This window comes from Oncorhynchus kisutch, linkage group LG11 (assembly GCF_002021735.2).
Source record: "Oncorhynchus kisutch isolate 150728-3 linkage group LG11, Okis_V2, whole genome shotgun sequence".
In the NCBI taxonomy this organism is placed as follows: domain Eukaryota; kingdom Metazoa; phylum Chordata; class Actinopteri; order Salmoniformes; family Salmonidae; genus Oncorhynchus; species Oncorhynchus kisutch.
The window spans coordinates 32,357,711-32,372,348 of record NC_034184.2 but is presented as its reverse complement, the minus strand read 5'-3'; the positions used below and the strand labels follow the sequence as shown (position 1 = coordinate 32,372,348).

The window sequence follows — 14,638 nt, the reverse complement described above, 5'->3', positions numbered from 1 at the left end:
CGAGACGCGCAGAGATCTCCAAATAAGGCTATAGGCCTATGGACCATCTTGTTTGAATGACTTTAACAGAAACGAAACGCAAAATAAACAATGTGTATATAGGTTACAATTAAGTTAAATTGGTGGGGGGTGGAAGTGGTACTGTAGTTAGGCTACATAAATTGTTGCTCAATCTCCGGTATTCATGTTCCACTGTCCTGCGGCAGAATAGGGGAAACACTTGTGGCGTACATGGACAATAGCGCGCGCCTGGTACCTATTAAGTAGAAAAGTGTACATTATAAGGACTGGCATATCTTCGCAGTATATATGCCTCTCACGTTGCAGCGTCAAATCGGCAGTGTGCCATGCGCTCGTGACGATTTGCTGACGCGCCTTCAGCCCCACCACCCTGGAGAGAGATGCTGCGAGGGAGCGAAGGGGCTGGGAACCGGTCACTCTATCTCTCTCTTTCTTGATCGAATGTGAAGGAAGCAAGTCCTGCGGCAAAACGAGCGAAATTCCACCGATACCAGGAGAGGCATCCCGGCTCTGTTGTAGAAATGGAGGTTCCAAGATTGGGACACAATTTAACCAGCCCGATGAGTCCGTGTGAGGGTATGATAAAGAACCTCAGCTTGGACGGTATACAATTATGCGAGCGAGAGGGTAAGCGCACAAAAAAACTGCATTTTGGATTGTCATGTAGCCTAGGTGTTGAAATTTCATGGATTACCCCCATCCACTCCACCAATTTCATTTGGTGTGCATTAGAATATTCCCTTCCATCAGTTAAAGAAAGATTACAGCCACGCTAGTGGGCTCTACTAGCCATCTATAGTGGTGCCAGAATGACTGAATAAGGGTCCAAATAGTGGCTAGGGTTTCTGTTTGTCCCTTATTTTATGATGAAAATGTAATAATACGGCAGGTTTACAGTTAATCCGATTTGGACGGTGACTGGTGCGCTGCTGCGTGCGCTGAATAGCTGAGGGCATCAATGCATTTTCCTCACATAACCTATCTCATGTATGCATCATATGCATTTAGGGTTTTCACTATGAAACGGGCATACATTCCACATGATGGCATTTCAGGAAAATGGGGTTTCACCATTTCAGAACCATGGACGTGGACAGCAGCCGGTGGATCGCTTTTGCAAAGGTTTCAATGAATAGGGAAAACTAACGTTATTCATGCCTGGTGCATCTCTGAACAAAGCTTGACATTACAAATATATAGTATATATTGAAGTAGCCTACAGTTAGAGCTGTTTTAAATCAGAAACCACATCCACAAGCCGATACAAAGATAGATTTGAACTGCATTATTTAACATGCTCTGACTTAGAAAAGCTACTATCTTTGAGGATTCAGCTGCATTTTGAAAATACAGCTATTTTGGTATGCAACAGAGGAATCACTGTACAATGGTTGAAACGTTATGGTCTGATCATTAAAAGGTTTTGTTGAAGTTTACATTTCGATATCAGGCCAATTAAAACATTTGCAACATTAAGATAGTTTTGAGAAATACATGCAAATGGAGACCAGCTGTTGCTAGGCCCAGCCTAGGCTACTCTTTCGATGTATAGCCTATGTTGGCTGATCTGAATGAAAAAATAGCAAGTCATCATCACTGGGGGACTGGGCTCAAAGATGGCTGCACCCATCTGCAGACAGAAGCCCCGTTTATACCTGGTGTTAACATGTGTCCTTTGTCCTAATTGTGCCCACATTTGTAGACAGGTATGTATGTTCAAAAGACACATTGTGATCAGGTTGCGATCAGATCTTCTTGCCCCCTCTGGAGGTAGTCAGGCAAACATTGTGTCTGGTTATCTCACAATTGTAGATGGCTCTGGACAGTGAAACTATTTAAATCATCATTATACATCTTCTAAAATCATTGACAAATGGTACCATTGATTTATGACATCAATATTATTTTGAAAGAATATCCATGAAATAATTTGCATACAGGGAGGGACCAGGAAATCTGGTCACATTGTGGAAACAGTCGATGGATAAGAGACACATTTTAATATCAGGTGTAGAAGCATATCTGAAAATGTGGGCATAATCAGAATGTGGACAAAATCAGGACCAAAGATGTGCCAGGTATAAACAAAGCTAAAGATGGAGCATCCACACCCTTCACTCTAATTACTCAGATAATTTTACAATAGAGCGAGAGAACATGGACAAATTCATTTGTTACATAATATGCTGGATGACACATACTCAGTGCTTTATTGCATTACAGTGCCTTTGGAAAGTTCAGACCCCTTGACTTTTTTAAACATTATGTTGCGTTACAGCCTTATTCTAAAATTGATTAAATAAAAAAACCTCCTCAGCAATCTACACACAATGCCCCATTGTGACAAAGTGAAAACAGGGTTTTAGACATTTTTGCAAATTTATAAAAAATAATAAACAGAAATACCTTATTTACACAGGTATTCAGACCCTTTGCTATTAGAGTCGAAATTGAGCTCAGGTGCATCCTGTTTCCATTGATCATCCTTGAGATGTTTCTACAACTTGATTTGAGTCCACTTGTGGTTAATTCAATTGCTTGGACATGATATGGAAAGGCACACACCTGTCTATATAAGGTCCTACAGTTGACAGTGCATGTCAAAGCAAAAACCAAGTCATGAGGTCGAAGGAATTGTCCGTAGAGCTCAGAGACAGGATTGTGTGAAGGCACAGATCTGGGGAAGGGTACCAAAAAATTTCTGCAGCGTTGAAGGTCCCCAAGAACACAGTGGCCTCCATCATACCTAAATAGAAGATGTTTGGAACCACCAAAACTCTTCCTAGAGCTGGCCGCCCGGCCAAACTGAGTAATCGGGGGAGAAGAGCCTTAGTCAGGGAGGTGACCAAGAACCCGATGGTCACTCTGACAGAGCTCTAGAGTTCCACTGTGGAGATGGGAGAAACTTCCAGAAGGACAACAATCTCTGCAGAACTCCAACAATCAGGCCTTTATTGTAGAGTGCCCAGACTGAAGCCACTCCTCAGTAAAAGGCGCATGACAGCCTGCTTGGAGTTTGCCAAAAGGCACCTAAAGACTCTCAGACAACGTGAAACAAGATTCTCTGGTCTGTTGAAAAAAATATTGAACTCTTTGGCCTGAATGTCAAGCATCACATCTGGAGGAAATCTTGCACCATCCCTACGGTGAAGCATGGTGGTGGCAGCATCATGTTGTGGGGATGTTTTTCAGTGGCAGGGACTGGGAGACTAGTCAGGATTGAGGCAAAGATGAATGGAGCAAAGTACAGGGAGATCCTTGATGGAAACCTGCTCCGTAGTGCTCAGGACCTCAGACTTGGGCGAAGGTTCCCCTTCCAACAGGACAACAACCCTAAACACACAGCCAAGACAGCACAGCAGTAGCTTCGGGGCAAGTCTCTGAATGTCCTTGAGTGGCTCAGCCAGAGCCTGGACTTGAACCTAATCAAGCATCTCTGGAGAGACCTGAAAATAGCTGTGCAGCAACGCTTCCCATCCAACAGAGCTTGAGAGGATCTGCAGAGAAGAATGGGAAAAACTCCCCAAATACAGGTGTGCCAAGCTTGTAGAGTCATACCTAGGAAGACTAGATGCTGTAATCGCTGAAATATCACATGCACATAATGACAAGAACACACGATGCTGTAATTGTCATTATGAAGTGATTACAGCATTGAGTCTTCTTGGGTATGATGCTGCAGATCCTCTCAAGCTCTGTCGGGTTGGATGGGGAGCGTCTCTGCACAGCAATTTTCAGGTCTCTCCTGAGAGTATTTAATTCCACCTGTGGTAAAGGTGCTTCAAGAAATGACTGAGTAAAGGATCTGAATACTTATGTAAATATGATATTCCAGTTTTTTATTTGTAATAAATTGGAAAACAATTCTAAAATCAGTTTTTGCTTTGTCATTATGGGTTATTGTCTGTAAATTGATGAATAAGAACAAATATTTAATCAATTTTAGAATAAGGCTGTAGCGTAGCAACATGTGGGAAAAGTCAAGGGGTCTGAATACTTTCCAAAGGCACTGTGCATTTTATTGCAAGACAATAATCAACCATCTATAATCTATGGCCTAGTCACAGAAATATTACAGATGTGCATTTAGAAAGATGTTGAAAGTGACCGCTTAAACTGAGCTTGATAATGTGTCTTTTGATTTGTACATAGGGGCTGTTGTCTAGGCCCTAGCTAGTCAATGGTGGTCTTCATTAGGCCACACAGCAGGGCAGTTAGACCCTGCCAACACAGTGCACCAATTGTACCTCTGGTTCTATTTCTCATTTCCTGGGGCGGCTGCCAATCATATAATGTAGTGGGATGCTCTTTATATCCCCTTACGACTCTGGCCTGATTTTAAAACTCTAATTTCAGTAATGGTATAGGCTGAACTTTCTTATGGATGTTGCTGTTGGTGCCAGCTCTGTGCTTTGTGCTGTGGGTTTACTGGGCTTGTATTGGCCCCTTTGCAGCAAACAAGCACTCTCCAATTTGTCAGTCAATACTGGGTAAATAAGGGATAAGTGTGCTTGAGCTGCCCACTGTTTGTAGTACAACAGCACAACAATCTCTGTCATTACTTTACAGATCCTGAGGAGAAATGAAATGACAGGGTTATAAAAAGCACCTGCATTCTTTACCAAACATTATAATTGTATGTTGAGTATGAAGCTCCTTTCCCAAGACAGGGTGATTTGTTCACTAGCTTTGATGATGCTTGATGTAGCCTATGACCATCTGTGTGTGTTTTGGGGTTGAGCACTCCTATTTGCATGTAGATTACAATATATCTGATCTAATGTCATTGATGATAGGTCCAACGTCATGATAATAACAATAAACCATGCCTACTTGACAGCCCATCTAAACACGAAATCAGTTTAAACCATGTTTTTAGAATAAATCAAGTGTAGGACAGGATCATCTCCTGAAAATGTATTCTCACTAACACCACCGACAGTTTACCTCAACTTCACATGCAGGTGTCAGAGGAAGGCCCTAAAAGTTGTCAAAGACTCCAGCCACCCTAGTCAGACCGTTCACTCTGCTACCGCATGGCAAGCAGTACCGGAGTGCCAAGTCTAGGTCCAAGAGGCTTCTAAACAAGCCATAAGACTCCTGAACAGCTAATCAAATGGCTACCCAGACTATTTGCACCCCCCCCCCCCCCCATTTCACTGTGAGGTCTACACCTGTTGTATTTGGCACATACAATTTGATTTGATAGTTTATCCTGCTTTGACAGACTAAAGCTGGCAGCAAGTTGTTTTGATGGGTTGGTGTCACTTTTATTAATGTTCTCTGTGTTTTACTTTTTATGCTGCTAAGCTTGTCGAAATGTAGGGACTGTGCCCTTTAACAAATTGTCTAGGAATACAATACATTTAGTTATCTTGGAAATGTATTGGATTTTCTCCAATGTATTTATACAATTGCTAATTTAATGTTAATTTCAGTGTCACAACCCTGTCTAAAAATATCTAGCAAATATCAATATTTAATCGTCAAAACAATTGTGAGAATTCCCAAGCCAACCCAGACTAGAAAATGGCTTTGTCAGAGGCCCATCAATATTTTAGCATTGTGATGTGTATAAAGTGGTTTTCATCATTGAGAAGGCACATGTGACTGAGCCTTTCCCCTCTGTCTCAAGAATAGCTCTGGGAACTGCATAGAGAAATAACAGAACTGGAACTGACATCAACATTTGAAGGACCCATTACAATTTTAGTGTTTAAGACAGACATCCTATTTAAAAACTGTATGAGAAATTCAGCCACACTTCAAATGTGTGCCGACCAGGACTAATATCAATATATATACAGTGGGGCAAAAAAGTATTTAGTCAGCCACCAATTGTGCAAGTTCTCCCACTTAAAACGATGAGAGAGGCCTGTAATGTTCATCATAGGTACACTTCAACTATGACAGACAAAATGAGAGAAAAAAAATCCTGAAAATCACATTGTACGATTTTTAATGAATTTATTTGCAAATCATGGTGGAAAATGGGAAGACTGAATCTGCAATAGGTAAGCAGCTTGGTTTGAAGAAATTAACTGTAGGAGCAATTATTAGGAAATGGAAGACATACAAGACCACTGATAATCTCCCTCGATCTGGGGCTCCACGCAAGATCTCACCCCGTGGGGTCAAAATTATCACAAGAATGGTGAGCAAAAATCCCATAACCACACGGGGGGACCTAGTGAATGACCTGCAGAGAGCTGGGACCAAAGTAACAAAGCCTACCATCAGTAACACACTACACCGCCAGGGACTCAAATCCTGCAGTGCCAGACGTGTCCCCCTGCTTAAGTCAGTACATGTCCAGGCCCGTCTGAAGTTTGCTAGAGAGCATTTGGATGATCCATAAGAAGATTGGGAGAATGTCATATGGTCAGATGAAACCAAAATATAACTTTTTGGTAAAAACTCAACTCGTCGTGTTTGGAGGACAAAGAATGCTGAGTTGCATCCAAAGAACACCATACCTACTGTGAAGCATGGGGGTGGAAACATAATGCTTTGGGGCTGTTTTTCTGCAAAGCGATCAGGACGACTGATCCGTGTAAAGGAAAGAATGAATGGGGTCATGTATCGTGAGATTTTGAGTGAAAACCTCCTTCCATCAGCAAGGGCATTCAAGATGAAACGTGGCTGGGTCTTTCAGCATGACAATGATCCCAAACACACCGCCCGGGCAATGAAGGAGTGGCTTCGTCAGAAGCATTTCAAGGTCCTGGAGTGGCCTAGCCAATCTCCAGATCTCAACCCCATAGAAAATCTTTGGAGGGAGTTGAAAGTCCGTGTTGCCCAGCAATAGCCCCAAAACATCACTGCTCTAGAGGAGATCTGCATGGAAGGAATGGGCCAAAATACCAGCAACAGTGTGTGAAAACCTTGTGAATACTTACAGAAAACGTTTGACCTCTGTCATTGCCAACAAAGGGTATATAACAAAGTATTGAGATAAACTTTTGTTATTGACCAAATACTTATTTCCCACCATAATTTGCAAATAAATTCCTAAAAAATCCTACAATGTGATTTTCTGATTTTTTTTCTTCTCATTTTGTCTGTCATAGTTGAAGTGTACCTATGATGAAAATTACAGGCCTCTCTCATCTTTTTAAGTGGGAGAACTTGCACAATTGGTGGCTGACTAAATACTTTTTTGCCCCACTGTATGTATCACGTCTATGTCCAGTGATTACCAGTTCAGTTTAGTTACCACGTTACCATGGCAAGATGGTGCAGACAGACATGACAGCTCTGCTTCTAGCTACTAAGCAACTTTGCAGTATTTCATTTTTTGTGTGTGTTATTTCTGCTTTACTCATCTCATATGTATATACTGTATTCTATTCTACTGTATTTTAATCAATGCCACTCTGGCATTGCTCGTCCTAATATTTATATATTTCTTTATTCCATTCTTTTTCTTTTAGATTTGTGTATTGTTGTGAATTGTTAGATTCTACTGCACTGTTGGAGATAAGAACTCAAACATTGCGCTACACCCGCATTCACATCTGCTAAATATGTATATGTGACCAAAAACATTTGATTTGATTTGATTTAATAAAATCAAAGTGTATTGCTCGCTTACACAGTTTTGCAGATGTTACAGTGGATGCAGCAAAATGTTTATGTTACTAGCTCCTAACAATGCAGTAAAATGTTAAACAAGTACACAAATAATCCGATAAAGCAATAATACAAGAAATCAAGAAATATCAGAACGACTCCAATTAACAACCCAAATAGCACTACAACAGTAGCTAGGTTTCTATCCAGATTGTCATGTGAATATTCTAAAATCTGCACTAAACAATATGCACATTTTACCACCAGAGATGTGTTTCCAGCAAACTAACTTATTGTGGATAAAAGTCTGTGCGTGATGACATAGTACACAGAAAAATGACTTTTGTGGCTACATTTATCTGTACCGAATGAAAAATGCTAGTTAAAATGGTTTCCATCATATTTTCAACGCTATGATGGTTTTGTCACAAATGTGCCCACTCTGGTTTTGGCACGTGCGCTCTTGCCAACAGCTCGCAGATACAGTGCGGGTAGGCAACATACATTATGAGATTATTACGGATAAGAGCGAGATAATTTATATTTTTCAAATGGCAGCCAAACATCGATCATCATGTCACCAGAATAAGACCCTCGATATTTATTGGATCAAGCCTATGAAGTGCATGTTCACCACCCTGTGAAGTTCATGAGGACTTATTGAATCTGTTGCCTAATAAACTGCATGGTTTTCCGAGTCGAAGTGGGAGGACAAACCACACTACATGAACTCAGCAAAAAAATAAACGTCCTCTCAATGTCAACTGCGTTTATCTTCAGCAAACTTAACGTATGTAAATATTTGTATGAACATAACAATATTCAACAACTGAGACATAAACTGAACAAGTTCCACAGACATGTGACTAACAGAAATGTAATAATGTGTAACGGGTGTCGTGGTCGGATGAGGAGGAATCGGAGTGGCATCTCCTCCACGTGGACTGCACCAGATTTGCCCGTTCTTGCTGTGAGATGTTTCCCCACTGTTCTACCAAGGCACCTGCAAATTCCCAGACATTTCTGGGGGGAATGGCCCTAGCCCTCACCCTCCGATCCAACAGATCCCAGACGTGCTCAATGGGATTGAGATCCAGGCCCTTCACTGGCCATGGCAGAACACTGACATTCCTGTCTTGCAGGAAATCATGCACAGAATGAGCAGAATGGCTGGTGGCATTGTCATGCTGGAGGGTCATGTCAAGATGAGCCTGCAGGAAGGGTACCACATGAGGGAGGAGGATGCACAGCGTTGAGATTGCCTGCAATGACAACAAGCTCCGTCTGATGATGCTGTGACACACCGCCTCAGACCATGACGGACCCTCCACCTCCAAATCGATCCCACTCCAGAGTACAGGCCTTGGTGCAACGCTCATTCCTTCAATGATAAACGCGAATCTGACAATCACTCCTGGTGAGACAAAACCGCGACTCGTCAGTGAAGAGCACTTTTTGCCAGTCCTGTCTGGTCCAGCGATGGTGGGTTTGTGCCCATAGGTGACGTTGTTGCCAGTGATGTAAGGCAGGTCCTCACCAGACAACAGGCCTACAAGCCCTCAGTCTAGCTTCTCTCAGCCTACACGTGGTCTGCCACTGCGAGGATGATCAGCTGTCTGTCCTGTCTCTTTAGGTGTCTCACAATACGGGCATTGCAATTTTTGGCCCTGGCCACATATGCAGTCTGCAACTGTACAAGGTGTCGAAAGCATTCCACATATCCTACCAACAGGACATTAAATATTGTAATATATATGTTTCACTGAGTCGTGGCTGAACGATTACATTAATAACATACAGCTGATGGGTTTTACACTATCGGCAGGATAGAACAGCTGCCTCTGGTAAGACACGGGGCGGGGGCCTATGCATATTTGTAAACAACAGCTGATGCACAATATTTAAGGAATTCTTGAGGTTTTGTTCATCTGAGGTAGAATATCTCATGATAAGCTGTAGACCACACTATCTACCTAGAGAGTTCATCTATATTTTTCGTAGCTGTCTACATACCACCACAGACTGATGCTGGCACTAAAACTGCACTCAATGAGCTGTATACCGCCATAAGCAAACAAGAAAACGCTCATCCAGAGGCGACACTCCTAGCGGCCGGGGACTTTAATGCAGGGAAACTTAAATCAGTTCAACCTAATTTCTATCAGCATGTTAAATGTGCAATCAGAGGGAAAAAACTCTAGACCACCTTCACTCCACACAGACAGACACATACAAAGCTCTCCCTCGCCCTCCATTTGGCAAATCTGACCATAATTCTATCCTCCTGATTCCTGCTGACAAACAAAAATTAAAGCAGGAAGCACCAGTGATTCAGTCTATAAAAAAGTAGTCAGATGAAACTACAGGGCTGTTTTGCTAGCAGAGAGTGGAATATGTTCCGGGATTCTTGCGATGGCATTGAGGAGTACACCACCATCAGTCACTGGCTTCATCAATAAGTGCATTGATGACGTTGTCCCCACAGTGACTGTATGTACATACCCCAACCAGAAGCCATGGATTACAGGCGACATTCGCACTGAGCTAAAGGGTAGAGCTGCTGCTTTCAAGGTGCAGGACTCTAACCTGGAAGCTTTTAAGAAATCCCGCTCTGCCTTCCAACAAACCATTAAGATCGAATCGTACTATACTAACTCCGACGCTCGTTGGATATGGCAGGGCTTGCAAACTATTATAGACTACAAAGGGAAGCACAGCCGAGAGCTACCCAGTGACACGAGCCTACCAGACGAGCTAAATAACTTCTATGCTCGCTTCGAGGCAAGTAACACTGAAACATGCTTGAGAGCATCAGCTGTTCCGGACAACTGTGTGATCACGCTCTCTGCAGCCGATGTGAGTAAAACCTTTAAACAGGTCAACATTCACAAGAACGCAGGGCCAGACGAATTACCAGAACGTGTACTCCGAGCATGTGCTGACCAACTGGCAAGTCTCTCCCTGTCTGAGTCTCTAATACCAACATGTTTCAAGCAGACCACCATTGTGCACGACCGTCCCTGTGCCCAAGAACACTAAGGTAACCTGCCTAAATGACTACTGACCCGTAGCACTCACGTCTGTAGCCATGAAATGCTTTGAAAGCCTGGTCATGGCTCACATCAACACCATTATCCCAGAAACCCTAGACCCACTCCAATTTGCATACCGTCCCAACAGATCCACAGATGATGAAATCTCTATTTGACTCCACACTGCCCTTTCCCACCTGGACAAAAGGAACACCTGTGTAAGAATGCTATTCATTGACTACAGCTCACTGTTCAACATCATAGTCCCTTCAAAGCTCATCATGAAACTAAGGACCCTGGGACTAAACACCTCCCTCTGCAACTGCATCCTGGACTTCCTAACGGATGGTAAGGGTAGGTAACAACACATCTGCCACGCTGATCCTCAACACGGCCTATAGGGAGGAGGACAGAGACCTGACCGTGTGGTGCAAGGACAAAAACCTCTTCCTCAACGCGATCAAGAAAAGGAGAGGATTGTGGACTACAGGAAAATGAGGATCGCGCACATCCCCATTCTCATCAACGGGGCTGTAGTGGAGCAGGTTGAGAGCTTCAAGTTCCTTGGCGTCCACATCACCAACAAACTAACATGGTCCAAGCACACCAAGACAGTTTTGAAGAGGGCATGACAAAACCTATTCCCCCTCAGGAGACTGAAAAGATTTGGCATGGGTCCTCAGATCCTCAAAAGGTTTTACAGCTGCACCATCGAGAGCATCCTGACGGGTTGATTCACTGCCTGGTATGGCAACTCGACCTCCAACCGCAAGGCACTACAGAAGGTAGTGCGTGCGGCCCAGTACATCACAGGGGCCAAGTTTCCCGCCATCCAGGACCTCTGTACCAGGTGCTGTCATAGGAGGGCCCAAAAAATTGTCAAAGACTGCAGCCACCCTTGTCATAGACTGTTCTCTCTGCTATAGCACGGAAAGTGGTACCGGAGTGCCAAGTCTAGGTCCAAGAGGCTTCTAAACAGCTTCTACTGTCACATTGGTATAAATGATTCGAGAGACAGATGCAGGAATGCGTAATAAGGGTTTTATTGTACCCAAATTACGGCATGCCGTGTAAAGGCACGGGGACGAAGACCAAACAAAAACACAGGATTGAAACACAAACAAAAGAGTGAGGAGTACCTCGAAAAAATGACACATGCGCACAATGATTAATACATGAGACGAGACCCATAATTATCTGCACAATCCACAAGGGCACAAAAGTCCAAAACACACAGCACAGGTACTCACATGCATCATTGGCCACTGAAACAATAATCGAAAGCCCAATGGAAACCAAAGGGCACACTTATACAAGTACTAATCAGTGGGAATAGGGAACAGGTGTGCGTAATGAAAGATTCGAAGGGATCCGTGACAGTACCCCCTTGATGCAATAGCAGCGCAATGACACCGGCCTCAAGGGCGATCACAGTAACACAGTGCAGGTCGATCAGGACCCGATGCAGCTGCCGAAGTTGCGTCGTTGTCGGACGGGCCAGTTGCCGCTGCCAAAGTTGCGGCTGCGTCGAATGGACCAGTTGCAGTGGTGTCAGATGGACCGGTTGTGGTGGCGTCGGACAGGCCAGTTGCAGCTGCAGAAGCTGCGTCATTGGACGGACCCGTTGTAGCGACCTCTGACGGGCCATTCCCGCTGTCTCCCAAAAGGGTTGATTATTCTGTCACGTTGGTATGAAGGGGTCGGGAGACAGGCGCAGGAATGCGGAATAGGGTTTTTTATTTCCCAATTGACAGCGTGCCGTGTAAAGGCACGGGGACGAAGACCAAACAAACACGAATACAAAACACAGGGGATAAACCCAAACAAAAGAGCAAGGAGTACATTGAATAAATACACAATTGCACAATGATTATCACATGGGATGAAACCCGTAATCATCTGCACAATATACGTGGTACGAAAGCCAAAACAACAGCACAGGTACTCACACGACCAACGGACATTGTAACAATAATCGACAGCCCAATGGAAACCAAAGGGCACACTTATACAAGTACTAATCAGTGGGAATAGGGGACAGGTGTGCGTAATGAAAGTTCCGGAGGGATCCGTAACATCTACCCCCAAGCCATAAGACTCCTGAACATCTAATGAAATTCATATACATACAATTTGCATTGCCACCTTCCACCCCCATTCTACGTTGCTGCTACTCTCTGTTATTATCTATGCATAGTCACATTAATAGCTCTACCTACATGTACATATTACCTAAATTCCCTCGAGACAGCCCCCGCTTTTCTTAAAACTGCATTGCTGGTTAAGGGCTTGTAAGTAAGCGTTTCACTGTAAGGACTACACCTGTTGTATTCGGAGCATGTGACAAATAACATTTGATTTGATTTGATTGGCAAACAAACACAATCCATGTCTCAATTGACTCAAGGTTTAAAAATCCTTCTTTTACCTGTCTCCTCCCCTTCATCTACACTGATTGAAGTGGATTTAACACGTAACACATCGATAAGGGATCATAGCTTTCACCTGGATCCACCTGGTCAGCCTGTCATTGAATGAGCAGATGTTAATCATGTTTTGTACACTCAGTGTATATTAGAGTGAGCTATGTCAAGAATCCAGTATATAAATAAACAGAGTAACTAAAATACAATGTACAGTAATATAAATATTAGAATGAACTTGGTTGTGAAAACAGTATTTAAATAGACAGTACAAAACCACATGGAAAAATGTATAGAATTGCAGAAAATTAGTCTGGAATATAAATATACAGTATATTGTAAATATGTGAATGGTGTGTATAGACAGAATGGGCAGTATGTGAATAGAAAAGGTCTGTACAGCAGTAGTTATATAGGATAAGCCATGACTATAATACAGTATATGCAAATAAAGTGGGTAAAACAGTATGTAAACATTATTATAGTGGCTAGTGTTCAATGACTCTATGTACAAATGGCAGCAGTCTCTAAGGTGCATTGTAGAGTGCCGAGTATTAGCCAGCTAGTGACAGCGTCTAAGGTTCAGGGAAGGTTACTGGGTGGTCCATGATGGATGGGTCACATTCATTTAACCAAGTACTGAGAGACCTCCCAACCGCCATACCCCCATTCCAGCTGGGACACCATCAGAGCCAGCCTCACTGTCGGATACTGGCCGAGTGTGTGAGTTGAGCCTTCCATCTGTCTTGCAGTAGCAACAACTAAATGAACAGTAACAGTAAAGCCCCTCCCCAAGAGCCCAATTTTACCAAACTTTAGCTCAGGCCTGTTGCTATTTGTTTTTCTACAATGTACTAACAAGAGAGGCTTAGACTCAAATCCCCTAAAAGCCCGTGGAAATAAGGGAGAAACCTTTTAAGCGATAACTCCAGGAACTTTATGGGGAAATGGAGAGATCACTAGAGATCAGTCATACTCTCGATACCATACCAGTGGTGTAAGCAAATCATATCAAAGATGTGATTTGATTCATTGTCCTGGCTCTCTGACAACTCAGAGACCATATTTTGTGTGGGCAGTTGACCCATGAGTGTGTCTGGCAGGAAGAGTAATCCATGTCAGTTACACTGCTGCTGTCCACCTCATTCAGACCAGACACTGCTCTTAGAGTTCTCTGTGGATTTAACCCTTTCTTGTGAACAGAATGTGTAACCTAGTTGGAGGACAAAATTATGTTGAAATCGAAATGGTTATTTAGGTAAAAGGGTATTCTTGATCAAAATGATAAATTATGTATATCAACAATGCTATGTAAAAAGTTCCATAATGGATTGATTTTTAAGCCAAAGTATTCTGTTGAGGGATTTAACATAGGCCTCATTTCATTTCACTCTGGTGTCATTAACAAATTCTATGCGAATGAAAAACAGTGACTCATCTATTTTTGACAAGTTAAGAATGAACGCTCTTATCGTCCTTCCCCAAGAGGCATTTTGGATTGAATTAATTTGCTAGAACAGCTGGTTATATTTACAGCTGACTTCTTTTGTGATATACATGGTTTTATTTAGTCCATCACTCAGAATTCTT

General features: G+C 42.9%; 1 protein-coding gene across 1 annotated transcript in view; it reads left to right on the top strand.

The window, feature by feature from the left end:
• Positions 1-390: 390 nt before the first annotated feature.
• The window catches only part of LOC109899756 (phytanoyl-CoA hydroxylase-interacting protein-like), a 40,808-nt gene continuing 26,560 nt past the window's right edge, over positions 391-14,638 (top strand). The window contains exon 1 of the mRNA XM_020495260.2: positions 391-648. Within this exon, the coding sequence (XP_020350849.1) occupies positions 543-648 (106 nt within the window). The 5' untranslated portion in view covers positions 391-542. The remainder of the gene's footprint in view (positions 649-14,638) is intronic.